General features: G+C 50.3%; 7 protein-coding genes across 7 annotated transcripts; 3 read left to right on the plus strand and 4 right to left on the minus strand.

The window, feature by feature from the left end:
* Positions 1-137: 137 nt before the first annotated feature.
* On the minus strand, positions 138-3638 carry msh3 (mismatch repair protein MSH3; the record flags this gene model as incomplete). Its single annotated transcript, XM_043278344.1, has 3 exons — positions 138-1616; positions 1671-2764; positions 2834-3638. 3 exons carry the CDS (start codon positions 3636-3638, stop codon positions 138-140), a joined length of 3378 nt encoding a protein of 1125 aa, XP_043136132.1.
* Positions 3639-4433: 795 nt separating this feature from the next.
* Positions 4434-6215, minus strand: ACHE_40175A (uncharacterized protein; the record flags this gene model as incomplete). Its single annotated transcript, XM_043278345.1, has 1 exon — positions 4434-6215. The coding sequence occupies one exon, from the start codon at positions 6213-6215 to the stop codon at positions 4434-4436; it is 1782 nt and encodes a 593-aa protein (XP_043136133.1).
* A 648-nt stretch (positions 6216-6863) lies between these two features.
* ACHE_40176A (Rab geranylgeranyltransferase subunit beta BET2) lies at positions 6864-8107 on the minus strand (the record flags this gene model as incomplete). Its single annotated transcript, XM_043278346.1, has 5 exons — positions 6864-6906; positions 6958-7082; positions 7135-7586; positions 7661-7946; positions 8009-8107. The coding sequence occupies 5 exons, from the start codon at positions 8105-8107 to the stop codon at positions 6864-6866; spliced, it is 1005 nt and encodes a 334-aa protein (XP_043136134.1).
* A 3641-nt stretch (positions 8108-11748) lies between these two features.
* On the plus strand, positions 11749-13866 carry ACHE_40177S (putative Rho GTPase activator (Bem2); the record flags this gene model as incomplete). Its single annotated transcript, XM_043278347.1, has 4 exons — positions 11749-12277; positions 12336-12996; positions 13048-13142; positions 13193-13866. The coding sequence occupies 4 exons, from the start codon at positions 11749-11751 to the stop codon at positions 13864-13866; spliced, it is 1959 nt and encodes a 652-aa protein (XP_043136135.1).
* An 876-nt stretch (positions 13867-14742) lies between these two features.
* On the minus strand, positions 14743-15462 carry RRS1 (ribosome biogenesis protein RRS1; the record flags this gene model as incomplete). The annotated part of the gene is made up of 2 exons (XM_043278348.1): positions 14743-15343; positions 15401-15462. The coding sequence occupies 2 exons, from the start codon at positions 15460-15462 to the stop codon at positions 14743-14745; spliced, it is 663 nt and encodes a 220-aa protein (XP_043136136.1).
* A 316-nt stretch (positions 15463-15778) lies between these two features.
* On the plus strand, positions 15779-17333 carry RSM23 (mitochondrial 37S ribosomal protein mS29; the record flags this gene model as incomplete). The annotated part of the gene is made up of 2 exons (XM_043278349.1): positions 15779-16430; positions 16480-17333. The coding sequence occupies 2 exons, from the start codon at positions 15779-15781 to the stop codon at positions 17331-17333; spliced, it is 1506 nt and encodes a 501-aa protein (XP_043136137.1).
* Positions 17334-17834: 501 nt separating this feature from the next.
* Positions 17835-18747, plus strand: ACHE_40180S (uncharacterized protein; the record flags this gene model as incomplete). Its single annotated transcript, XM_043278350.1, has 3 exons — positions 17835-18079; positions 18143-18413; positions 18481-18747. The coding sequence occupies 3 exons, from the start codon at positions 17835-17837 to the stop codon at positions 18745-18747; spliced, it is 783 nt and encodes a 260-aa protein (XP_043136138.1).
* Between the last annotated feature and the right edge of the window lie 1556 nt (positions 18748-20303).

Consider the following 20303-nt stretch of genomic DNA (forward strand, 5'->3'; position numbering starts at 1 on the left):
GTTATGCTATGCTTATAGACCGTTCATGATGAGAGTTGAATATAATTCGTAGGTATATATCCATTATGCATAATATACAGTACCCAACTCTAACCCGCTAAAAGCATCATACGAAGTACAGAGTACGATTGACAAAACTACAGCTGCTCCGCACTACCAACCAGCCTCTCAATCAACCCATCACTCTCATCCCCCGCCAACACCCCCCCAACAGCAGCAACCAAACCCCCCAACCTCCTCCGCCTAATCTTCTCCTCCAACTCCGCACTCTTCTTTTTCGCCAGATCTAGTAGCGGAGCCGGTAGATTCGCCAAACGCGCCACATTCAACCCGTAACTTCGATGCGCGACGCCCTCGCCCACTTCGTAGAGGAACGTAATTTGCTCCTCTTCCGTGTTGGTCCCGGACTCCGTGAAACGCATGTGCACGTTACGGAGTTCATGGTCGCGGAAGGAATGCACCATATTCGACAGATGTTGGTAGTGCGTGATGAAGAGTGTAAGACTGCGTAGCGAGCGAACCATGTAATCCAGCACAGCCTGTGCAATGGCAACACCGTCGTGCGTGGATGTACCACGGCCCAATTCATCGAGGATAACTAAGGACCGCGGGGTCGCTTGTTTGAGGATATCTGCTGTTTCGGATAACTCGACCATGAACGTTGACTCGCCGGCAAGCATGTTATCGAATGCGCCCATGCGGGTGTACACGGCGTCGAGCATGCCCAGTTTTGCGGATTGCGCGGGGACGTACGAGCCTATTTGGCCCATGATGGCAATCAATGCGATTTGGCGGACATAGCTTGATTTCCCGCCCATGTTTGGTCCTGTGACGAGTAGGGCTCGGGTTTGGTCGGAGGCCATGTCGATGTCGTTGGGGACGTAGGTGTCCAGTAGGAGCTGTTCGACCATAGGGTGGCGGCCTTGTTCGACGCGGATGCATGTTTCGTCTGTGTATTCGGGTTTCGAGTAGCCGGGTTGGTTGGCGATTGTGGCGAGGGAGATGAGACAGTCTAGTGTTGCGAGGGCTTGCACGCTGTCACGGAAGGATTGGTAGTGGGTGGATATTTCTGCGAGGAGGAAGACGTATGCTTTGTCACAGGCTGCTGCTAATGCTTCTTTGTGTTGGTCGCGTTGGCGGAGGAGTTGAATCACTTCGGGGGTGTGGAAGCGTGAGACTTTCTTGGTGCCACTGACTTTGACCCATGAGGCAGGTACTCTTTTGATGGTCGAGGAGCTGTTCTCAACTTCGATGAGGTATTCGATGCCGGCTACGGCGGCGTAGTCGACCTTCTTCTTGCCTATCGTTTCACCGGCAACAGTGCGGTGCTCTGATAGGTCGTGCTCGACGCTGGCTATACCCAGTTTCTCTTCGCTGATTTCTTCCGTTTCTTCGGACTCGCGAAAGAATGCATACTTGTCGTCGCTTTTGGCCGCGTGCATGTTAATCTTATTCAGGAAGAATACCACATCTTCCAAGATAGTCGGCAATGGCGCAAGAGCTTCGCTGACAACAGAAGACTTGAACCCAGTATCAGCCGGCGACTTGATATCAGAAAACTCCTGCGCGATCATCTGCATCGTCTGCAGAACGGTAAGGAGTTCCGGTCGAGTGCACTATCGCCACCTGTTAGCAGGATTCATCAATGATCTAAGGGAAAGGAGACTTACCTTCCCGTAATAAATCCGAATCAAACTCCTTTCCAAATCACTCTTGATCTTCCCTAACAACCCCTTAACCCTCTCCACCGAAACCGTCCTCTCAGAACTCATCAGCTCCTCCACAGCATTGATCCTCTCCTCAAGCTTCTCCTTATCCAACAACGGCCGTCCAACCCACTTCCGCAACATCCTCTGTCCGAAACGCGTATGCGTGCGGTCCAACGTCCAGAACAGACTCCCCTTCGCCGAATGGTCAGTCTGGTTCTGGTAGATCTCGAGAGAGACTAGTGTATTTCCGTTGAGTAGCATGTGCGAGCGCGCAGAGAAGTGCTGGAAGTACTTCGTTAACTCAAATACATGTTCGAGGCCGTAGTCAGTCATGTGCGAGATCATTGCTGACAGACAGATGGTGACTTGTTCGGGGAGACCGAGGACTTTTTGGAGGAGGCTGCTTGCTTGTGCATCGTCTGCGGCATTGCTTGACTTCATTTTCTCAGCGTAGAAACTCGAAACGTGGCTGTGGGATTCTGCAGCTGCGGTCTTCTTCTTCTCGGTCCTCTCGACGCGGACTTTGTCGCCGAAGACGTTCAGCTTGCTACCGGAGAGATGCTGAACCAGCTTCTCGGTTGCTTTGGATAGTTCACCAACGATAAGAAGCTCACACGGCGCAATATGAAGCAACCTCGTCTCAATCTCACTCCGCATAAACCCATCCTCAAAGTCATCATAAATCACATCCCCGGTAGCCGGCTGGACAGCCACAATTCCCACATGCACCTTCTCATCATTCCCCCAACCCTTCGCATTCGTCTCCGTAATGCACAGCAGATATCCAGTTGCTGGCGACCCCTCCGAAGCAGCAGGAGCAGGACCTTCCATCCCCTCCACATCATCGATATATGTACCCTTGGTGTAGAGGTTGGTGAGCTTGCGGCCAAACGGTGCGTTGCGGTTATCGCCGGCAGCCTTGAGAGCTGCCGTTTCAATTTGTCGGACCACGCCAACCTTGTATCCTGCCGTGATAAGGCGCTTCACGTGTACATGCAGACGATGGACGGGGATACTCGCGGATGCGAAACGATCGATATGCGCTTCCGACGGATCTACTCACCAACAACCATGATTAGCCATCTCCCAACAAAGCAGCAGCAAAAGAGTTCGGGGGAACATACGCTCATCATATCTCAACTTCCCCGGAATACAAACAATACTCAACTCCTTCGCTGCAACCCGCGCATCCTCCCCGAAAAACCGAAACTTATACCCAACCTCCACCACCAATATCGTATCCATATGCTTCCTCTTAATATCAATAACCTGTTTCTCCAACGGTGTCAGCTTACTCCCGCCCTTCTTCGTCGCTTTCCCTTTAGGTGCCGGTTTCGCGGGTTCTTCGTCGTCTTCAGCTTCTGCGACGTCTTCGGTGCCACCGGCATCATTGACTCCGTCGCTTCCGATTCCAATCAAGCAATCTGGGCCACCGAGTCTCTTGACGAATTTCTGGTGCAGCTTTTCCTTTTCTTTCTGTCGTCTCTTAGCCTCCGGATCGTCGGTGTCGGTGTCTTGCGTTTTCTCCGCGGCGATATCGACAGCAGGCGAGCTGGTAAACTTCGACAAATCCGTCCGTTGACTCGCATCGGCCACCGCCAGGTCCTGTTTTTCTGCAGCTGCAGCTGACGTTTTCCGGCCGAAGTCCTGGCTCCCATTAACCCTTGCCCGCTTCGGCGCCGGCGCCACTACTTCCTCATCATTATCTTCGTCTTCGTCCTCATCCTCTTTTTCTTCCACCACTTGGTTCTTATTCTCCTTATCCCCTTGCGAATCCTCCCGCTCCTTCGATTTTGGTTGCGGTTGGCTACCCGCGCCACTCGGCGATTGCTGCGACGGCTTCTTCCCGAAGAAGCTAGCGATTGTGGGCTGTTTCCGTTTTAGATCCGGTGGCGACGACGCGGCTCCTTGCGATGAGGATTGGGGCATTTTGCGTGTTAAGTGTAGTGGGCTAACTAGAGCGATTGTGCGGGTTTGGTTGGTTGCGACGATTAAACGGTAGGCATTGCACAGGGGGTACGGGGTGGTCTGGTCCCCTTGCGACGTGGCTCAGTTTAGGTAGTCTAGTATCGAGCGGTAAATTAGCTGTTAAAAGGTCAAATGGGTGTTTTTTGCATTATATGGATTGTGCTCCGGAGTCTGTACAGATACTCCGACGGAGCTTGACGCGTCAACGCGCTAATTGTCGCGATGGCGATATCGCTTATCTAATCAACCCTATAAGTCGACCTACGTGTGTGTACTATGTAGTCTGGTACTTTATTTCAAAAACATAGGATAGGAGTTTGGAAGGGATATGAATATGAAAGGGCGTTTAATTTGAAACATCTAATCTTATACCTTGTATGGCATATGAAATTATTCGCTGGTACGTCAATCGTATGTATATATCCCGACGGGTAATGCTCAAACTCCAAAGGAAGAGAGATGTAAAGCAGACCGAACATATTAGAAGACCAGTATCAATAGTCAGTAATGAGTCATGCGTTCGTATTGTCAATATACTAATTATAATGAAGCTGCTAAAACAAAATGGGTAATCTCGATGCTCTGTCCGATGGGGGTATAATAAAACATGCTAACGCTATATGCTCAAGTTCGATGCTGTTGATCAATCAAAAAAGTCCAAATACAAATGCCTTAGCTTCTGCGCCGTTGTTTCCACGTCCCGAATGATACAAGAAGTATAGCGGGATAGTCGTGGGGGTGCATAGTGAGCGTCACCTATGATGAAGGGCATCCGTTCAAACAAAATTGCTCAAACTCTTCTTCCTCCATGTCAGAGATCGTTGCGTCGGGCGAGAGATCACGAAACACAGACGGTTCCCTGTAGTTGCTAGGGTGGGTACCCATGGAATATATATGATCTTCATCGGGCATTTTCGGCAATGAGGCCGTCAATAGAGTTGGCGTCCGGTCATGATCGTCAAACAGACCGAGTCCAGCCCGTGGCTCATCGCCAAAGAAATACTGCGGCGGAAAGGCAGCGTCACTAGTATAGTGCTGGTTTGAGTCGGGGGAATCCCAATCAAAAGGACTGTCAAGACTCTCAGGCACATCCAAAAACGGCTCGATGTTCTTGTCCGTGGTAGTGCTAGCGGGTGCTTGCATGAGGCTCGTGCCATGAGCGCTGGTGGTTGACTGGAGAGAGTCTGAGAGGAGATCATTTCCACGAGAAACGGAAATCTCAGGCTCCGGTACAGGCTGATCAGGTTCACGGACGCCTATGTCGTGATTGCTCGGTTCATCCAGAAAAACCGAAAATCCACGGCGAGGTTTAGGTCCCTGTCTTCTGAGGGTCAATTCGAAGTCGTCATCGTCATCAGCGGCCCTACGCGAAGGGCGATGGTCGACACCACGAAACATGAGAAACCGAGGGGCACTGGGCCTGACGATACGAGCACTTCGTCGAGGCTGTACTCGGAGATTCTTGCTAGAGGCCGTGCTGGTAGACTTCTTAGACCGCTTCCTAGTCTGGACACGATGAGTGTTGGGATCAGCCTCAGAGAGAACCCGCTTTGGGCGAGGGACGCGTCTAGGAATCGGTGTCTCCCCAGGGAGAGGGCTGCCGTCATCCACATCTCCTGATATCACACGTTGCTTCCGCAGTATGCCTGTGGGGGAGAAGACAAGCTCCGTCGGTTGCACGCCCATCGAAGTCTTTTCCATCCGCCTCAAAACACTCTCGTCCTTCTTCTGGTTTCGCTTGCGTCTCATCTGCTCCGTGGCAGAGTCGAAGATATCCATTCCGGGCCATAAAACACCCTTCAACCTCGTGATCTCATCGGCCCTCTCCCTTTCTGCATCGGCGGTACGCGGAGAATCAAAAGAATCATCGTCTTCAACGAAAGGGTCATAGCTCACAGATCGACGCAACAGAGAGAAGTTGGTGTCCATGCTGCGGTGGAACCTCGAGTCCCAAGCTGGTATGCTCTGCATAAACACACCACTATCGTCATCGGGTTCAGACTCGCATTCCTGTTTCCACGGCGTGGGGATAGGTCTCGAGGGCGTCACCGGCAACGGATGGGCATGGGAAACACGATTCGAAGGCGTAGCCGGCCGGGGGTAGCTCGTATAAATCACATTATTCTCGTTGGCAGCAGCATTGCCCATGGTCATGAATGTGCCCGGCGGACGAGTATCAGATACCGTACGCAATGACGGACGAGCTGGGGGATCCGGGTTCTTCGGGCTAGCTGTAGCTTGAGCCTTGGCCGTCTTCTTAGCCACATTACCTGTGCCATTCTTTCCTTGGGGCTTTTTCTTGCGAGCTTCCTTCAATGCCATCCGATCAGAGAGTAACTTGGGAAGGTTATTGGCTTTGTACCACAAGTCATAATCGTCCAACAATTCCGCGGCTTGCGGTTCCTGTTGACTGCGTATCTGGAGCTTGAAGTAACTGGACAAGTGGGCCTTTGAGGAGACGTGAGTCAACAAGTGAGAGACATCGCTGAAGGAGGGACGTTTGGGACAGATATTGCACAAAAGTGCATCTGCGTCCATGATGGCCAGACAAAACGAAGAGGGAAGAGGATGAACGACTAAGGAAGCAGCCGATAAGAGATGCAGACCCCTGCTTCTGCATGCAAGAAACAAGCCTAAAAAAGGACAACGACAAAACACCAAGATAAGAAAGACTCAACCCGGAGTTCCAAATAACGCCGGGAGATGAAGAAGTGACGAAGAGTGTTGATGGGAGAGGAACAAGAAAGAGAGCTTTGGCCAGGACTGTCGAGGAAGGAAGAAGGGAAGCGGAAAAGGTCGATGGCAGAAGATGGGAAGGTGCACTCAGGACCGCCCAAACGGGAAGGTGGTCACGTTTACGAAGAACACCGAGATGAGACGAAAAGGATAGCCGTACACAGCAGCAAAAGAATCGAGAAAAACTACCAGTAGAGAAATCAATTGCCATTGAATCTGTAATTAGCCTAAATAATAGATATCTTTACAGAAATGTGCCATTGGATCTTAACGGCCGACTGCGAGGCCATTGTGGAGGGGTATGAAGCGGAAATAAGTAACAATGGCGTTCTCTCTTCTCCTGCCTTGTATCCCATACTCCATGAAACAAAGGAGAATGGGTTATTAGATTGGCGGAGGTAGATGACCTACGAACTGCAAAGGAACAGCGGTCTGAAACGACAATAAAGGCTACTTTGCCAAGCATTTCGATGTTACTGCTTTAGGCATGCAACTGATCTTGTTAGTTCTATATTTGAGACATGGTCTGACGGAGGAAACTCACTAGACTGGATCTACTTCCTTGGTTCCCTCGAACCTCAGTAAACTCAAGCCCGCAACTCCGAAGCATGTATGGAAGACGTCAACCATATCACCAGGTCGATCAGCAAATCCTCCGGCCTCCGGGTCCTACGAGGTGTCAGTAGATGGCTCGCCCCAGAAGGACTACGGGTAAACACACCTGACACCGTAGGATGAATGCAGCGAGCTTGCTTCCATCGACCCAATGTAGTCGACCAATCATGGCCAAGCTGGACATAACCCACCAGCTGTAACAGGAGTCTTCAAGTTTCTCCGGACGTCCATTGAGCCCGCCGTTCTCCAGCTGTCTTTCACTGAGCCAACCGGCCAAACGGTCTACGTCAATGGCGTCCAATTCTCCTGCGATCGCCAGAGCCCCTACGCAGGTAAATACCTGGCCCGCATGCGACTCGGCTCCAGGGCGGATACCGTATGCTCCATCGAAGTTTTGACACCCATGGACATAGGCAACCGCCTTGGGAACATCGACCATGTGAAGGAGTCCTAAGAGAGACAGGGCGTTGAAGGCACCGTACAAGAAACGCGTGTCCAGCTCACCCCATTCGTCTCCCATGAAGCATCCGGTTTCCTTGTCCTGTAATCCTGCAATGACTGTGATGGTTTAGCAAACAGTGATTGGTGAGAATACGATAGCATGAAGGAAAGAAAAAAAAATCATATCGTACAAGAAGCAACTTTTTGCTTGCCCCCAAGCCCGCGCTCGTCCAATTCGTCCACAGCATCGAGCATGACGAGGACCTGAACGGCCGAAACCGTGTAGAGCATGTGCGCATCATGGCCGGGGGCAGCACCGAAGCCACCATTGTCCCGCAAACACGAGAGGACAAAATTAATCGTTTCCTCACGAGGCAGAGCTTCGGGGTGGTCGAGGAGATGCAGAGCTGTCAAGCCCCAGTAGACGCCATTGAGTCGTAGATGCTCCGTGAGCCAATATTCCAGCTCGTCTCTCCTCTAGACATCACCCGTCAACCGTTGTTCTCCTCTTGACGAATGGCAGACTAAGAATCACGCACAGTGTCAAGATTCTTTACATAGACCACATGCTTGTCAGCATAGAGCTGCAGGTCCGATTGACGCCCAGCAGCCCGTCCGGGGCCAGAGACTAGAGCCATGTTGGTATTTTCAGATGATCTTCAGCTTCAAAGTTAGTGGCAAGAAGGCTGATCTTTGTATAATTTTGGTTCGTCCAGCCAGGTAACAGTGGTTAGGTAAGTATGGGGTCAGATGAGGGGTAACCACAAAAAAAGAAAATCAAGGGAAAAAAAAAGAAAAGTATTGCGACGACTAGCCACGCCAGCTGTCAGATCGGTCAATTAACCAAGACTTAACGAGCGAATCATGCCGTCATTCAGGCTGTACCGCACTGTATGTATGTGTCAGAGGCACGTGTGTGCGTGTGGTGGTAGAAGAGGAGAAAAAGTTTTGTGGGAGTCGAGCTGGTTTGACAGCCGGAACTCGGGTCAAGAGAAGGACCGACATCCGATAGCCGGAGATCACGTGACTTATTGCCACAGGAGGGACGAGCGTCGGCGGGGCAGGTGTTTCAGAATCTGCCCCCTGAACAGTTATGCAGCTCACCAAAATAGTACACTGGATGGAGCACGCTGGGTACGTATCAGAGTACGTACTGCGGAGTTCTGCCCGCGTACACAGTACCAGCAGAAGTACTCTGTACGTACCTGTAATCGGGATTGATTCTCTGCCCATTTTTGGTTCTACAAGTTACCCAGGTACCAGTACTTTGTACTCTGTACTATGTACAAAAATAAAGTGGCGATACCGATCAGGGGTCAAGTCAAGTTCTGCACAAGTACTCCGTACTCTGTAATCTGTATGATATGCATAATTATGCGCTACTGCGATGAGAGTTTGCTCTTGACCATTTTGAGCAAAGCTCTCCCACGTGTCCTGCCATTGCTCAAGCGATTGTGTTGTTCTTATTGTCCGTCGAATCAGCATTTGGAATGATTGTAGTCCCGAAGTGAAAATTTACTGCTATTCCGGATCGGGAAAGTAAATGACGGAATTCGCCAACGAGCGTTGAGATGCATCCCCACTTGACTTTCTGTTCCTGATCCAGGGGTAGTTTGACGGTGCACAAGCCCCTCGTTAACTGTGCAGTATGGAGTACTTACGGAGTACGTAGGGGGTGAATTACTCAGTTATCCGCGGATGGCGACGTTGTCCTCGAGGTACTCCATCTGATGATAATCTTTATCTGATTCTTACTCTGTACAGTAGAGTACTCGTAGGGCGGGAAATAATGAAACACACGCACCGTTGGATAGTCACCACAGAGACCATGTAACCATGGATACAATGTCTCTGGATGAATTCAGGAACCGGCTGATCCAAGCGTTATTCCGCCCAATTCCCCGGCAACGAGAGTACTGTGCTACAGTGTACTTTAGTATCTTAATAGTAAGGAGTATTTCTTACTGCTCTGGATAGTATGCCTGGAATGTCTACTCCGTACAGAGAGTTCCTCATACTCGTACCGAGAACCCTATGACTCCGCCAATTATTTCACCCAAGAAAGACTAGTGGCGAGTACGTGCGAGAACTAGTGTCAGTCTGATTCCGTACTCCTCCTCATACTCTCATTGGCGGTCGACAAGTACATCATCCCACCCACGGCTCCAGCTGCCATTCATAGTCCATGCTGGGACTGTTTATTGGCCACACAGCACTCACCGCCTCCACTCTCTGATCTTTCGGTGTACTGTTCCTGGGCGCAAAACAATGGTCATAATTGTTCGTCATAATAGACTGTACCCTGGGCAGTCACACCTGGTCAGTCATAGTTAACAGCATTAAGACATGGTTACTACTGTATTCCAGAGTACTCTTCTGGTCTGACCACACGAATCATTGGTGATCATAACCTAGCTTTCCAATATTAGAGTCACTTCAACAGGCACCATTACTTACAGAGTTCGGATCATTACATGGTTCTGCGAGCATAATTCCTACTAATAATAATACCCTATCCCAACTGGGAGCACTCTCTTTCTTCCTGTGATACTCAGTGTGCTCCATCTCCTGACAACTGTCCATCTTAACTATCTTTCTTGTATCATCATCAGTTGCAAAACGACATTACCCGATCGAATTACTCTTTTTCTCTTTCTTTTCTGTGACGAAGGGTTAGTTGGAACGTGCCTCGTTCCACTCTCCTTTGGGAAATCCATTACCTAGAGCCCCTCTTACGCTCTGCTTTCTCTTATTTGATCTTTTCTATTTACTCTTAACCATCAATCTTTATCGTCACAAATTATTCCCTTTTTACTTTACTTCATTATTTTTTTTTTAGAGTTACTCTTGTGCACTATCCATCCCAACTTCGACACCATCTCTCCTTTCGATCTCCCTGACGTCTTCAACCACCATCGCCAATTCTTCCTCCAACCTCCTCGTGGGCTTCGTCTGTCCGTTTCCTCGGACGGGTCTTTCCATTATAGCAACGATTGGCGACGACGAAAAGAAAAGAAAAAAAAGCAACGCAATCCAGCACGAGAATCCCATCGTCCTCGTCGCACTACGTCAACGTCCCCCCAGTAGCGACATTCACCACGCGGACGAGAAAAAGCAACCAGGACAACTGAACGAATCTGAAAAGAGGATTTCATAATAACATGAGTGCAGTCTGGTATGTTTTGATCTTATTATTTTTATTTCTTTTTTCTTTTCCTTTCTTTCATATCTATCCTTTGATCGCGTGGGGTGGCGAGCAGAGCTATAGTGGTCGTGCTGGTGCTGCGAACTCTCCATTGCTCGTTGAAACCACCACGGTGGAAACCCCCAGCAAGGGGATCTTCTTTTTTCTTTGCAGCAATGGAATCCATCAAGTGCCAGCTTTATATTTATAGCCCTCCATTGTTTCATTCAAAGCCCCTACGTTGCTCTATCCCCCATTCGCGTCGCTCTCCTTGCGGTGGGCACCCTTTTGCGTCTTCTTTCTCTTCTTTCGGCCTTCCACACTCCCACCTCCCTCCTGCCTGCGTACCAGCACGGTCCTTTGTCTCGAGCCATTTTTTCCACTGACAAAAGCCATGTCGCTGATTTCAGATCCGACCCCATCAGAACTCTTGTCTTGTATTGCGCCCCCCAACATCGCGTCCTCCGTCCGCTCCAAACCCAGCCGCCGACGACTTCGCCAAACACAGAACCAGAAACAGACACACCCTTGGGAAGCGAAATAGGAATTGGAAAAGGCTGGTTTCCTTCCAATTCTTTCTTTCAACGTTGGGAGGCAGAAAAGAAAAAACACAACAATATTCGTCATCTTGCGGGACTTGTGAGAAACAGGCAACTAGTCCGGTAAAAAATCAAGACAACAATATATGCCTCAGGGGCTTATACATAAGAGTAAGGCCCCATATTTGGATTCATTTCATTGTGGATGGGTCAGGCAATATCTCTTAAACGGCGAGAGGATCTGTCAATCCTCTCGTCATCCGGAGTACATGTCCCATTTCGTCTTCGCCCTCTTCCCCCCTTATTCTCACTTTTTCCGAGCATATTGTAATATGTCTCGCATGAACGGTTGGCTAACTCGCTCCTCTTGCCTTAAGAAAACGGCCTATCGTGTTCCTCTTTTGAAGGCTTAAATCATTATTCCGGTGCCCTGAGATATCATCCTTCAATTCACTCGTCGCCGCAATACCCCCTTAACGGTCCGTACTAGGCAAACGTCCACATCCACCACCGCCATTGCGAGACCCACGATCTTCCCTCTCACTCACCAGTCAAAATGCCGTCGCGACACTCGGCCGTTCCTAATTTAGATCTAAGCTCTTTCTCCCTGCAGACGAATTTGAAGATCTCGTCTCCACTGTCACCGGGTGGCCAAAGCTCCGAGGGGCCGAGTCCCCTGACACCCCGTTCCCCTAAATCTTCATCGAGTTCGCCATTCTTCAAGGGGACCACGATCCGTCCTGTCACCCAAGATTCCAATACCAAGTCCACTAGTCCAACGATTCCACACTCCCCTAGTTCCTATACTGCCGAACCACCTGCCACGCCAGGTGTTACGGCCATTCCCCAATACCCACCTTCCCCCAAGGATACTCCGCGCCATAACCGCGACCAGTCCCGGTCGTTTTTTGCCAATCTTAAGGCCCCTAAGTCGTCCCACCGGGCCCAACGGTCTGACAGCTCCAATACCTCGAGTGATAAGCCCAAGAGCCGGGGGAGCTCGACGGATCGCAAGACTCCCATTTCATCCAAACAGTCTGAATCATCTCCTGATCTGTTGGGTGCCGTTGCCCAACCAGAAGAAAGTAGGTTTCCATGCTCAAGGTCCGAGCGCGCCAGACGGCTAACTAACTTGATCGATAGACACGGACAATTCAGACGACAAGAACTCGCAATTGGGTATCAAGAAGGTAGGCTCGACTACCGAACCGGGCGTGAAGAAGAATAAACCCCGTTTTGCGAACCTCCTGTCGCGATCCCGTTCGATCAGACTGGACGACTCGTCCGCCAACCGGCTTGCCAACAGACGCCCTTCCACGAGCTTCATGAGACTCGAAGATACCGCCAAGCGGGAGTTCCAAGAACCCCCGAGATCTGCGACATTTCGGCCCGAGCGCCCGGTCAAAACTACCGGAAATCAGATGGCTCGCAACTATACTGCGCAATCCCCTGTGGATTTTGGCAACAGCGCTGCTCGAAACAAAAACCTCGGTGGTGCAATGGTTCCATCCGCGTCGTTAAGCCAGGTGTCAGGTGCCTCAGCTGCGTTGTTTAACAACATCAAGCAGTCCTCCACTGGTGCTGCGGACCGTATCGGCAAGGCCGGCAAGGGATTCTTCGGCAAGATTACGAGGAGTGGCAGCACCAACGAGCGCGAGTTGATTAACGATGACAATTACGTCTGCTCAGTCATCAATATGCCTATTATTGAACAGGCCCGACGCACCAGAATCTCGAAGCGACTCGAAGATTGCAAAGATAAAACGGAGTTTTGGATGCCCGCTTTGCCATACCGCTGCGTGGAGTAAGTTTGCCGCTAACTTACTGTCAGACATCTTACTAATGAACTTTATAGTTACCTTAACTTTAAAGGCTGTGAAGAAGAAGGACTCTATCGTGTGCCTGGTAGTGGAAAGGAAGTGAAACACTGGCAGAGACGCTTTGATACCGGTGAGTCTGATTGTCAACTTTCCGGTTTTGCTGTTGCTAACATGTTTCAGAACTCGACATCGATCTCTTCGAGGAACCCGATCTGTACGATATCAACACTATCGGTTCATTGTTCAAGGCATGGCTTCGCGAATTACCCGACGAGTTATTCCCAAAGGAGACGCAAGCCATGATCGCTGAAAAATGCGAGGGAGCAACGACCGCTCCGCAACTGTTAAAGGACGAACTCTCGAAGCTGCCACCCTACAACTACTACCTTCTCTTCGCCATCACCTGTCATCTCAACCTCCTCCACTCCTACGTTGACCAAAACAAGATGGACTACCGCAATCTTTGCATATGCTTCCAGCCATGCATGAAGATTGATGCCTATTGCTTCCACTTCCTGGTCTGTGACTGGAAGAATTGTTGGCAGGGATGCTGGACGGAGAAAGAATATCTCCAGATTGAAAAAGAGATGGATGAGAAAGAGCAGGCGGCCGCACAGGCCGAAGCTGAATCGGAATCGCAGCATCCGAACGAGAGAGCCATCTCGTCCTCCGGTAGCAGCCAACCAGCCGCAGAAGAGGAATCGCAACGTCCTCCCTCTCGTCCCGAGACATCCAGGGGCCGTAAACAGAGGCCAAAGGATATCAATACCGGTGCTAGTGCCACCAGCAGCCACACCAGGAGTATTTCCCAACTACCCGAGCTTGGGCCACCGCTTTCTCCGATCCGAATTTAAACGACACTCGCTTGCCATATTGGCTGACAGGACATAGTCCTGACGATTTTCTTTTCCCGTCGATACCTCGTTCTCCCTCATCAAATTGCGTCGTGAACCATTTCTCATCTGATTTGTACTTGATTACTTTTTGGAAAAAGGCTGGCCTACCTTGAAGCTCTCGTTCCTCTTTAATTGTGCTTGGCGCCAGCGGAAGATATCCAAAATTGCGTTCGTCTGTACTTTGTATATCCAACGTTTCCGAATCTCCTCTTTTTGGTTTTGGTTCTCGATATCGATTGCGCTACATGATTTATCGGTTCTCTTTTTTTTTTTTTTTTTCACTGTCCATACCCATGTCGATTTTTTTTCCCCTGATTGTTGGTTTTCTGCTTGCTGTCATGGTTTCTGCTACATTGCCATTTTGAAGTGCATGCCTGGCGCCCTTGGAGTCGGTTTGTATCTTTTACCTTTCTATCTTGTCTGTGTAACTCTTTCTCATTTACTATTGTTTATGGCTTTGGTGATAGGATGGCAATCTGCTTTATTTGGTTCCTGCTTTTATATGGTCGTATGTATTTCTCTTTATCTTTTTCAGTCGCACTGGTCTTGCAGCTATGTTTCTTTTGTTTATGCACCCTTCTAGATTGGCTCTGGGTGCGATATTGTATGATAGGCGAGCCCAATTCAGTCGAGAATGACAGTAATTTGCTTGGCTTGAGTGTTGTTCTAGGTGTCCAAAATAATGGAAAAGTAAATCACAGCTTTTTTGATTCGTCTCAATGGCAGTATGTATAGTTCAACATAGCACAAACAAGAACCATCGACTCCAACCCAACGCCAGATAGTCCAACAACAAGAAGAAAGAAAAAGACCAACCAAACAGTATTAACCACTTCAGTTACCACCCTTTCTCGCCTTCTTCTCATTCGACCGCATCTTCCTCTCATTCCTCCGTATCCTATCCTTCCGCTCAGCCCTCGACATCCCCCGCACAGAGCTCCCCTTCGCAGCCGCATCCTCCTCCTTCTTCCAATCTTTCTCATCAACCTCCACCAACCAATCATCATCATTCTTGTTCTTCCCCTTATATCCCCATCTAGGTACCCACTCGCCCTTCTCCTCGTCATACACCAGCTTCTTACGCCGCTCCTTGTCCGCAAGCGCAGCGCCGGGCTTCGTACTGTACTTCCCGATGCCCTTCTTGCGCGCGAAGAGTTCCCATTTCGTCGGGGGCTTGGGCGTGGGCAGAGGCTTGTGCCGGGGGAGCGCGGTGGCGGGCGGTGGGAGGGTGAGCAGCACACCCTGTTGCGGCGAGGAGGTGATGGGGCAGGTGGTTATGAGTTGGTTGAGGAGGGATTGGACGCCGTCGCGGGCGATGGACTTGAGAGAGGTGTTGAGGGGTTGATCGCGGGGGAGTTCGAGGGGGTTGGGGTCATTGGCAAGCAGGTGGCCCAGGTCGAATGTGTAGGGGGTTGGTTTGGAGACGGTGACGGGGCTTTTCACGGTGTTAGTTTGCTTGATGCTTAGCTGTTTTGGATGAAAAAGAACGTACAGTCTCTCAGGCTTCGAGTCGGCTCCCGCTGTAGGGGTGTTTGCCATTTCGACTTCCGTCATTTTGATTGTTGCGCTGGTTTTCGCAAACAAAGCGCAGGCCAAAAAGGTGATGTTGGTGACGGAAGTTGTATGCGAAAAAATTGGTTCTAGATAAATTTTGGACCGCCGCTTTAGCGCGGTGTCGGAACCGGCGCTTAAGGGCGGCCGCCACACTATTCCCGTTTCAGTAACAGAAATAATCTGCTGTGCTCCGATTCCCCAAGTTCACATCTTCCATCAAAAAAACTACCTTATTACCCCCACCAACTCTGCCCAATTCGCAGCAGCTTGCTTGACAGTAAACCACTGGCCCGCGCCGGTGCCTTGCAGTCAGACAATGGCTTCTGCTTTCTGCCGAGGCTGCCTCTCGCGGCTCCCTCGAGCAAGTTTCCTACCTCCGCCGCCTACCGTCCCCCGAACCACCACCACCGCAACCGCAGCAGCAGCAACAGCCGGATTCCACACATCTGCCGTGCACTATGCCAACCCAACAAAAAAGAGCAACAGCATGGACAGCGGGCCCAAATACCGCCAGGCCAAATCCGCCAAGATGAAGAGGAAGAAGCCGGTCGAGCGGACCCGTCCCCCGCCCATTGGCGAGCGCAAGGCCCTCCGGAATCGCATCGTGCTGGGCAACCCCAATGCTCTGGAGCCGGCAGATATGCAGAACCTTTCTGTTGAGAATATGGGGGACCCGCGCGTGCGTGGGACGGTCGTTGGCCTGCCTGTGTCGATGCTGGAGCAGTTGCGGTCCGTTCATGCGTTTAAAAAAAGTCAGCGGTGGGGGTTATTCCGTCGTCCAGCGACTTTTATGAGGAAGGAGGCGTTGGAGATGGGACGGTTGTTTGAGAAGATCTCGGGTGAGGAGCATGGTAAGGTTGTTAAGAAGGTTATTACTGGTAAGGTGGGGTCGGGGAAGTCGGTATTTTTGACGCAGGCTATGGCTATGGGTTTTCTCAAGAATTGGGTTGTTCTCACTGTTCCTGAGAGTGAGTTCTTTTCCTACTTCTTTGGTGATATATAAGCTGACTGGTTTAGCCCAGGAATTGGTCAACGCGCATACTGGTTACGCGCCACTTAATGACACCAACCCCGGCCTCTACGTCCAGAACCAAGCCACTTCGCAGTTACTGCAGCGCACGTTCAAGGCCAATGAGAAGGTCCTGTCCGGCCTGAAGGTTTCCCAGCAACACCCTGCGCTGAAGTCGCTCGTCAAGCCCGGCATGACTCTGGCACAGCTCACCGGCCTCGGTATCAAGGACCAAGCCGTCGCCTGGCCCGTCTTCCAGGCCTTGTGGGCCGAACTCACCAGCACGAGTGCGCCTCGTCCCCCGATCCTCGTCACCGTGGACGGCCTCTCGCACTGGATGCAGAACTCCGAGTACCGCACCGCCGACTTCAAGCCCATCCACGCCCACGACCTCGTCTTCGTGCGCCACTTCCTCTCGCTGCTCAAACCCGGTGCCAACGGCAAGTCCACCCTCCCCAATGGCGGCCTCCTCCTTTACGCCACCTCTGGCTCCAACAGCCCGCGCATCTACTCCTTCGACGTCGCCCTCAAGCAGCTCGAAGCCACCACCTTGGGCGTCAATCCTAAGAGCCCAGAATTCCCGCAGGCAGATGCTTACCAGAACCCGGACCTGCGCGTCATCGAGGCCTTCGCCGCCCCGCAGCCCGCCTCGGATAAGGAGGGTAAATTGGAACTGCAGCCGCTGTCTGGTCTCACGCGCGAGGACACCGTGGGGTACATGGAGTTCTGGGCGAAGAGCGGTCTTATTCGCCAGGTTATGGATTTCCAGTGGGTGTCGCAGCTGTGGACCAAGTCTTCTGGTGGTATTATTGGGGAGTTGCTCCGTCTTGGGAGCCGACTTAGGGTACCTCAGCGTACTTGATTGGTTTTATGGGTCTTCTTGTCGTATGAGTATGGGATGGAGAGCTGACGTCGGACGGTTAGATGGCCTGTGATGAAGATCTGTATTCTACTTATGTTTTCAGTGTGATTTCTTTTCTTGTTGATTTGTATGGATAATGGAATCAAAAAATTTGTATGTTCATGGATAATCGTACTCTATACTAGTGTGTATAGCATTATTCTGCGAGCAACTCTGGATTACCTTGTTCTTAGGCTGGAAAAGACGTGCTTCGTGGCTGAGTAGCGCCGGAATAAAGACGACCCTGGTGGATTGTAGGGCTTATCTATTACAGCCTCCTCGTGTGCCCCATGCAGATCACGGATTCTACAAACACATAGCGATTGTTCGATCGCAGCATGCACTGCCCAAAAATGGATACGGCGCAGCAAGGCACCCACGATATGGGGGACTAAGATATTAATCTTCTCTTTACCCGGAATCTCCCTGTACTTCATCACTGATTTCTCAAATTCTACCAAAATGGCTGACTCTCTCTCTATCGCCACGTGTGCCATCTACGCCGTCCTGTTTTTTCCGGTTTTGTATCTGCTTGTCAGACATGCACGCTTTGGCTTGGCTGGATGGCTTTTGTTGTTGATCTTCTGTATCATCCGGATTGTTGGTGGTGCTTTGGAGATAAGCCATACTGGCACTGCTGCCGGCATTATCTCCAGCGTGGGACTTTCGCCTCTGCTGTTGGCAACGAATGGCATCCTGCATGAATCGTGAGTGCAGACATATCTAGCCGGAACCTGAAGATCAATTTGGCTAACCCAGACTGAAAATAGGAGAATATACCACATCCGCACTGTAGGCTGGAAAGTCCCTGCAATCTTCGAATTCCTCGTGCATGGTCTGGTGGCTGCTGGGGTCGTCCTTACGGCCATTGGGTCCTCAAAACTCCAGAGCCTTGACGGGTCAATCGACAGTGCTGAGAAGATGGTCAAGGTGGGTATTGCTCTCTTGACTGCTGCATGGGGGATACTGGTTGTGCTGGCTGGACTGTCTTTTGCCGCGTCACGGACAAATTATGATGCCATCGTCCGCGCAGGGACAATTGTGAGTTTCCGTTCACTAAACCTCTGCATCAAGTATAGTTTTCAAACTAACAGCTCCCCAAAACCAGCTGCTCTACTCCGCCTGTCTCGCCCTCATCTTCAGCGGTATCCGCGTCCTCTACACTCTTGTCGTTCTGTGCACACAGAAGGGATCTTTCATCCTGGATTACGATACCCTTGCACTCCGCGTTGTGCTCAGCTTCCTGCCCGAGGTGATCGCGGTGATCATCTACATCTGCGCAGGTATTATGACCCAGTCGGCAGCGAGCAAGCTGGCTAATTATGAGCCGGAAGATTTGTCGGGGCGGAGACATTTTACTACGTCTCGTGCGTGAAGGAACGTGCGTGAAGCAACGAATCTTATGTGTGCTATGTTTTTGTTATGCAACGCTGTGATTTGGTAATAAATACCCATTTGAGTTTATACAAAGAGCTATGGCGTTTTGAAGCTTGGTCTTCTTGGGTCGAGACTGGGATCACAGCCTTGTCCGAGCAAATGGCAACATTATTCGCCTTCCGATGGCTATTGCTATAGTGGGAGCACTTTCATCAATCGTACTTTCTCCACTTGCCCTTGTAGGGATGGCACGTCCTGAAAAGACTAGTCAATGAATGAGAGTAAAAGGAACAGGATGAATAGGGTGGGATAGACAGGGATATATGTTTCGACTATTTAATTATGTCTTTTGTGACATATCCAGTGGCAGCTTGCACTTTCAAGAACTACCGTCTTCTCACTATCACGACCGCCCCCCTCTGTCCCATTCCCATAGAATTGATACAAAAATAAACAACAAAAAATGACAGATTTCGTGAGTCCCTGCAGGTCCAACTATGAGTGTCAGCCAAGATATCGTGGAGGTGATACTCCAATGTCCAAATTTTTCTGGTTGCCAGAATGTAAGCCAGATTCAAGGATAGTAATATCCACCTCTTCCTTAAGAGCACCTGAACTAGCCATGAAAGTTTTGGTAGACTCTCTTTTCACTCCTGTCGTTACGCTTACTGGCCTGGTCCCTGTCTAGGGGTATCGTGATGATACTCTTCACCCGATACCGATTAAGACCAGGAGGACAGACTGGCCCATGGGCACCAGCATTAACCTTATCGTGGATGGCTCTGCTGTATGCTTGAAAATTGGCATCGACCTAAGGCGAAAAAGAATGCACGTTTCTGGATTCGTTAACCACTGGTAGTGTCTCCAAGGGATCAAACAATGCCTGACGATTCTTTCTCTTGACACCCTTTTCAAACTCGACCATCCAAGCCACATCGACCTCACTTATCAGGTTGTGTATGATATTCGCATAGTGCCAACTCTTGCACCTTCCGAGGAAGAAATGCTTGCAATTGGAAATGAAACTGGCACATCCACCCACATGCTGAAGTGAGAGTCAAACTACTCTGACAACTGCTTGATGAGATAAAGGCGATTTCATCCGATTAGGAAGTGTATAATTCCAATCACTAGCCAGCATCAATAGAACGCCGTTTCCAAGTCCTTGCATTAACCGCTTGCCATCAATCACGTGAGAGTCTTTGACGCCAGCAGCAAGAGCAATCCTTGCAATGACTTGCTCAAATGTTTCCCGTCAACTGTACCTTTGCACTATCGCACTAGTATTGAGCAAGCGAATTCAACCCCGGCCATTGTCAGAATGATAGCCCATCCCCTTCGTTCTGCACTTGACAGGTGTGTACGGAAATATCCAGCTCCTTTCAGGATTGTTACCGCCTCTTCTATATCATTCACTAGCAGCCCAAGATCGAAGGCCTGAAAGTTGTAGGTGTCACTAAACGTGACACGGTATCTGTATAAGCCATGGTATTTGAAGATCATGGGATGTCTAGATCTTGTAGGGAAGCCCTGCTTCGCGCAAGTGAAGGCATG

This window comes from Aspergillus chevalieri, chromosome 4, assembly GCF_016861735.1.
Source record: "Aspergillus chevalieri M1 DNA, chromosome 4, nearly complete sequence".
NCBI lineage: Eukaryota > Fungi > Ascomycota > Eurotiomycetes > Eurotiales > Aspergillaceae > Aspergillus > Aspergillus chevalieri.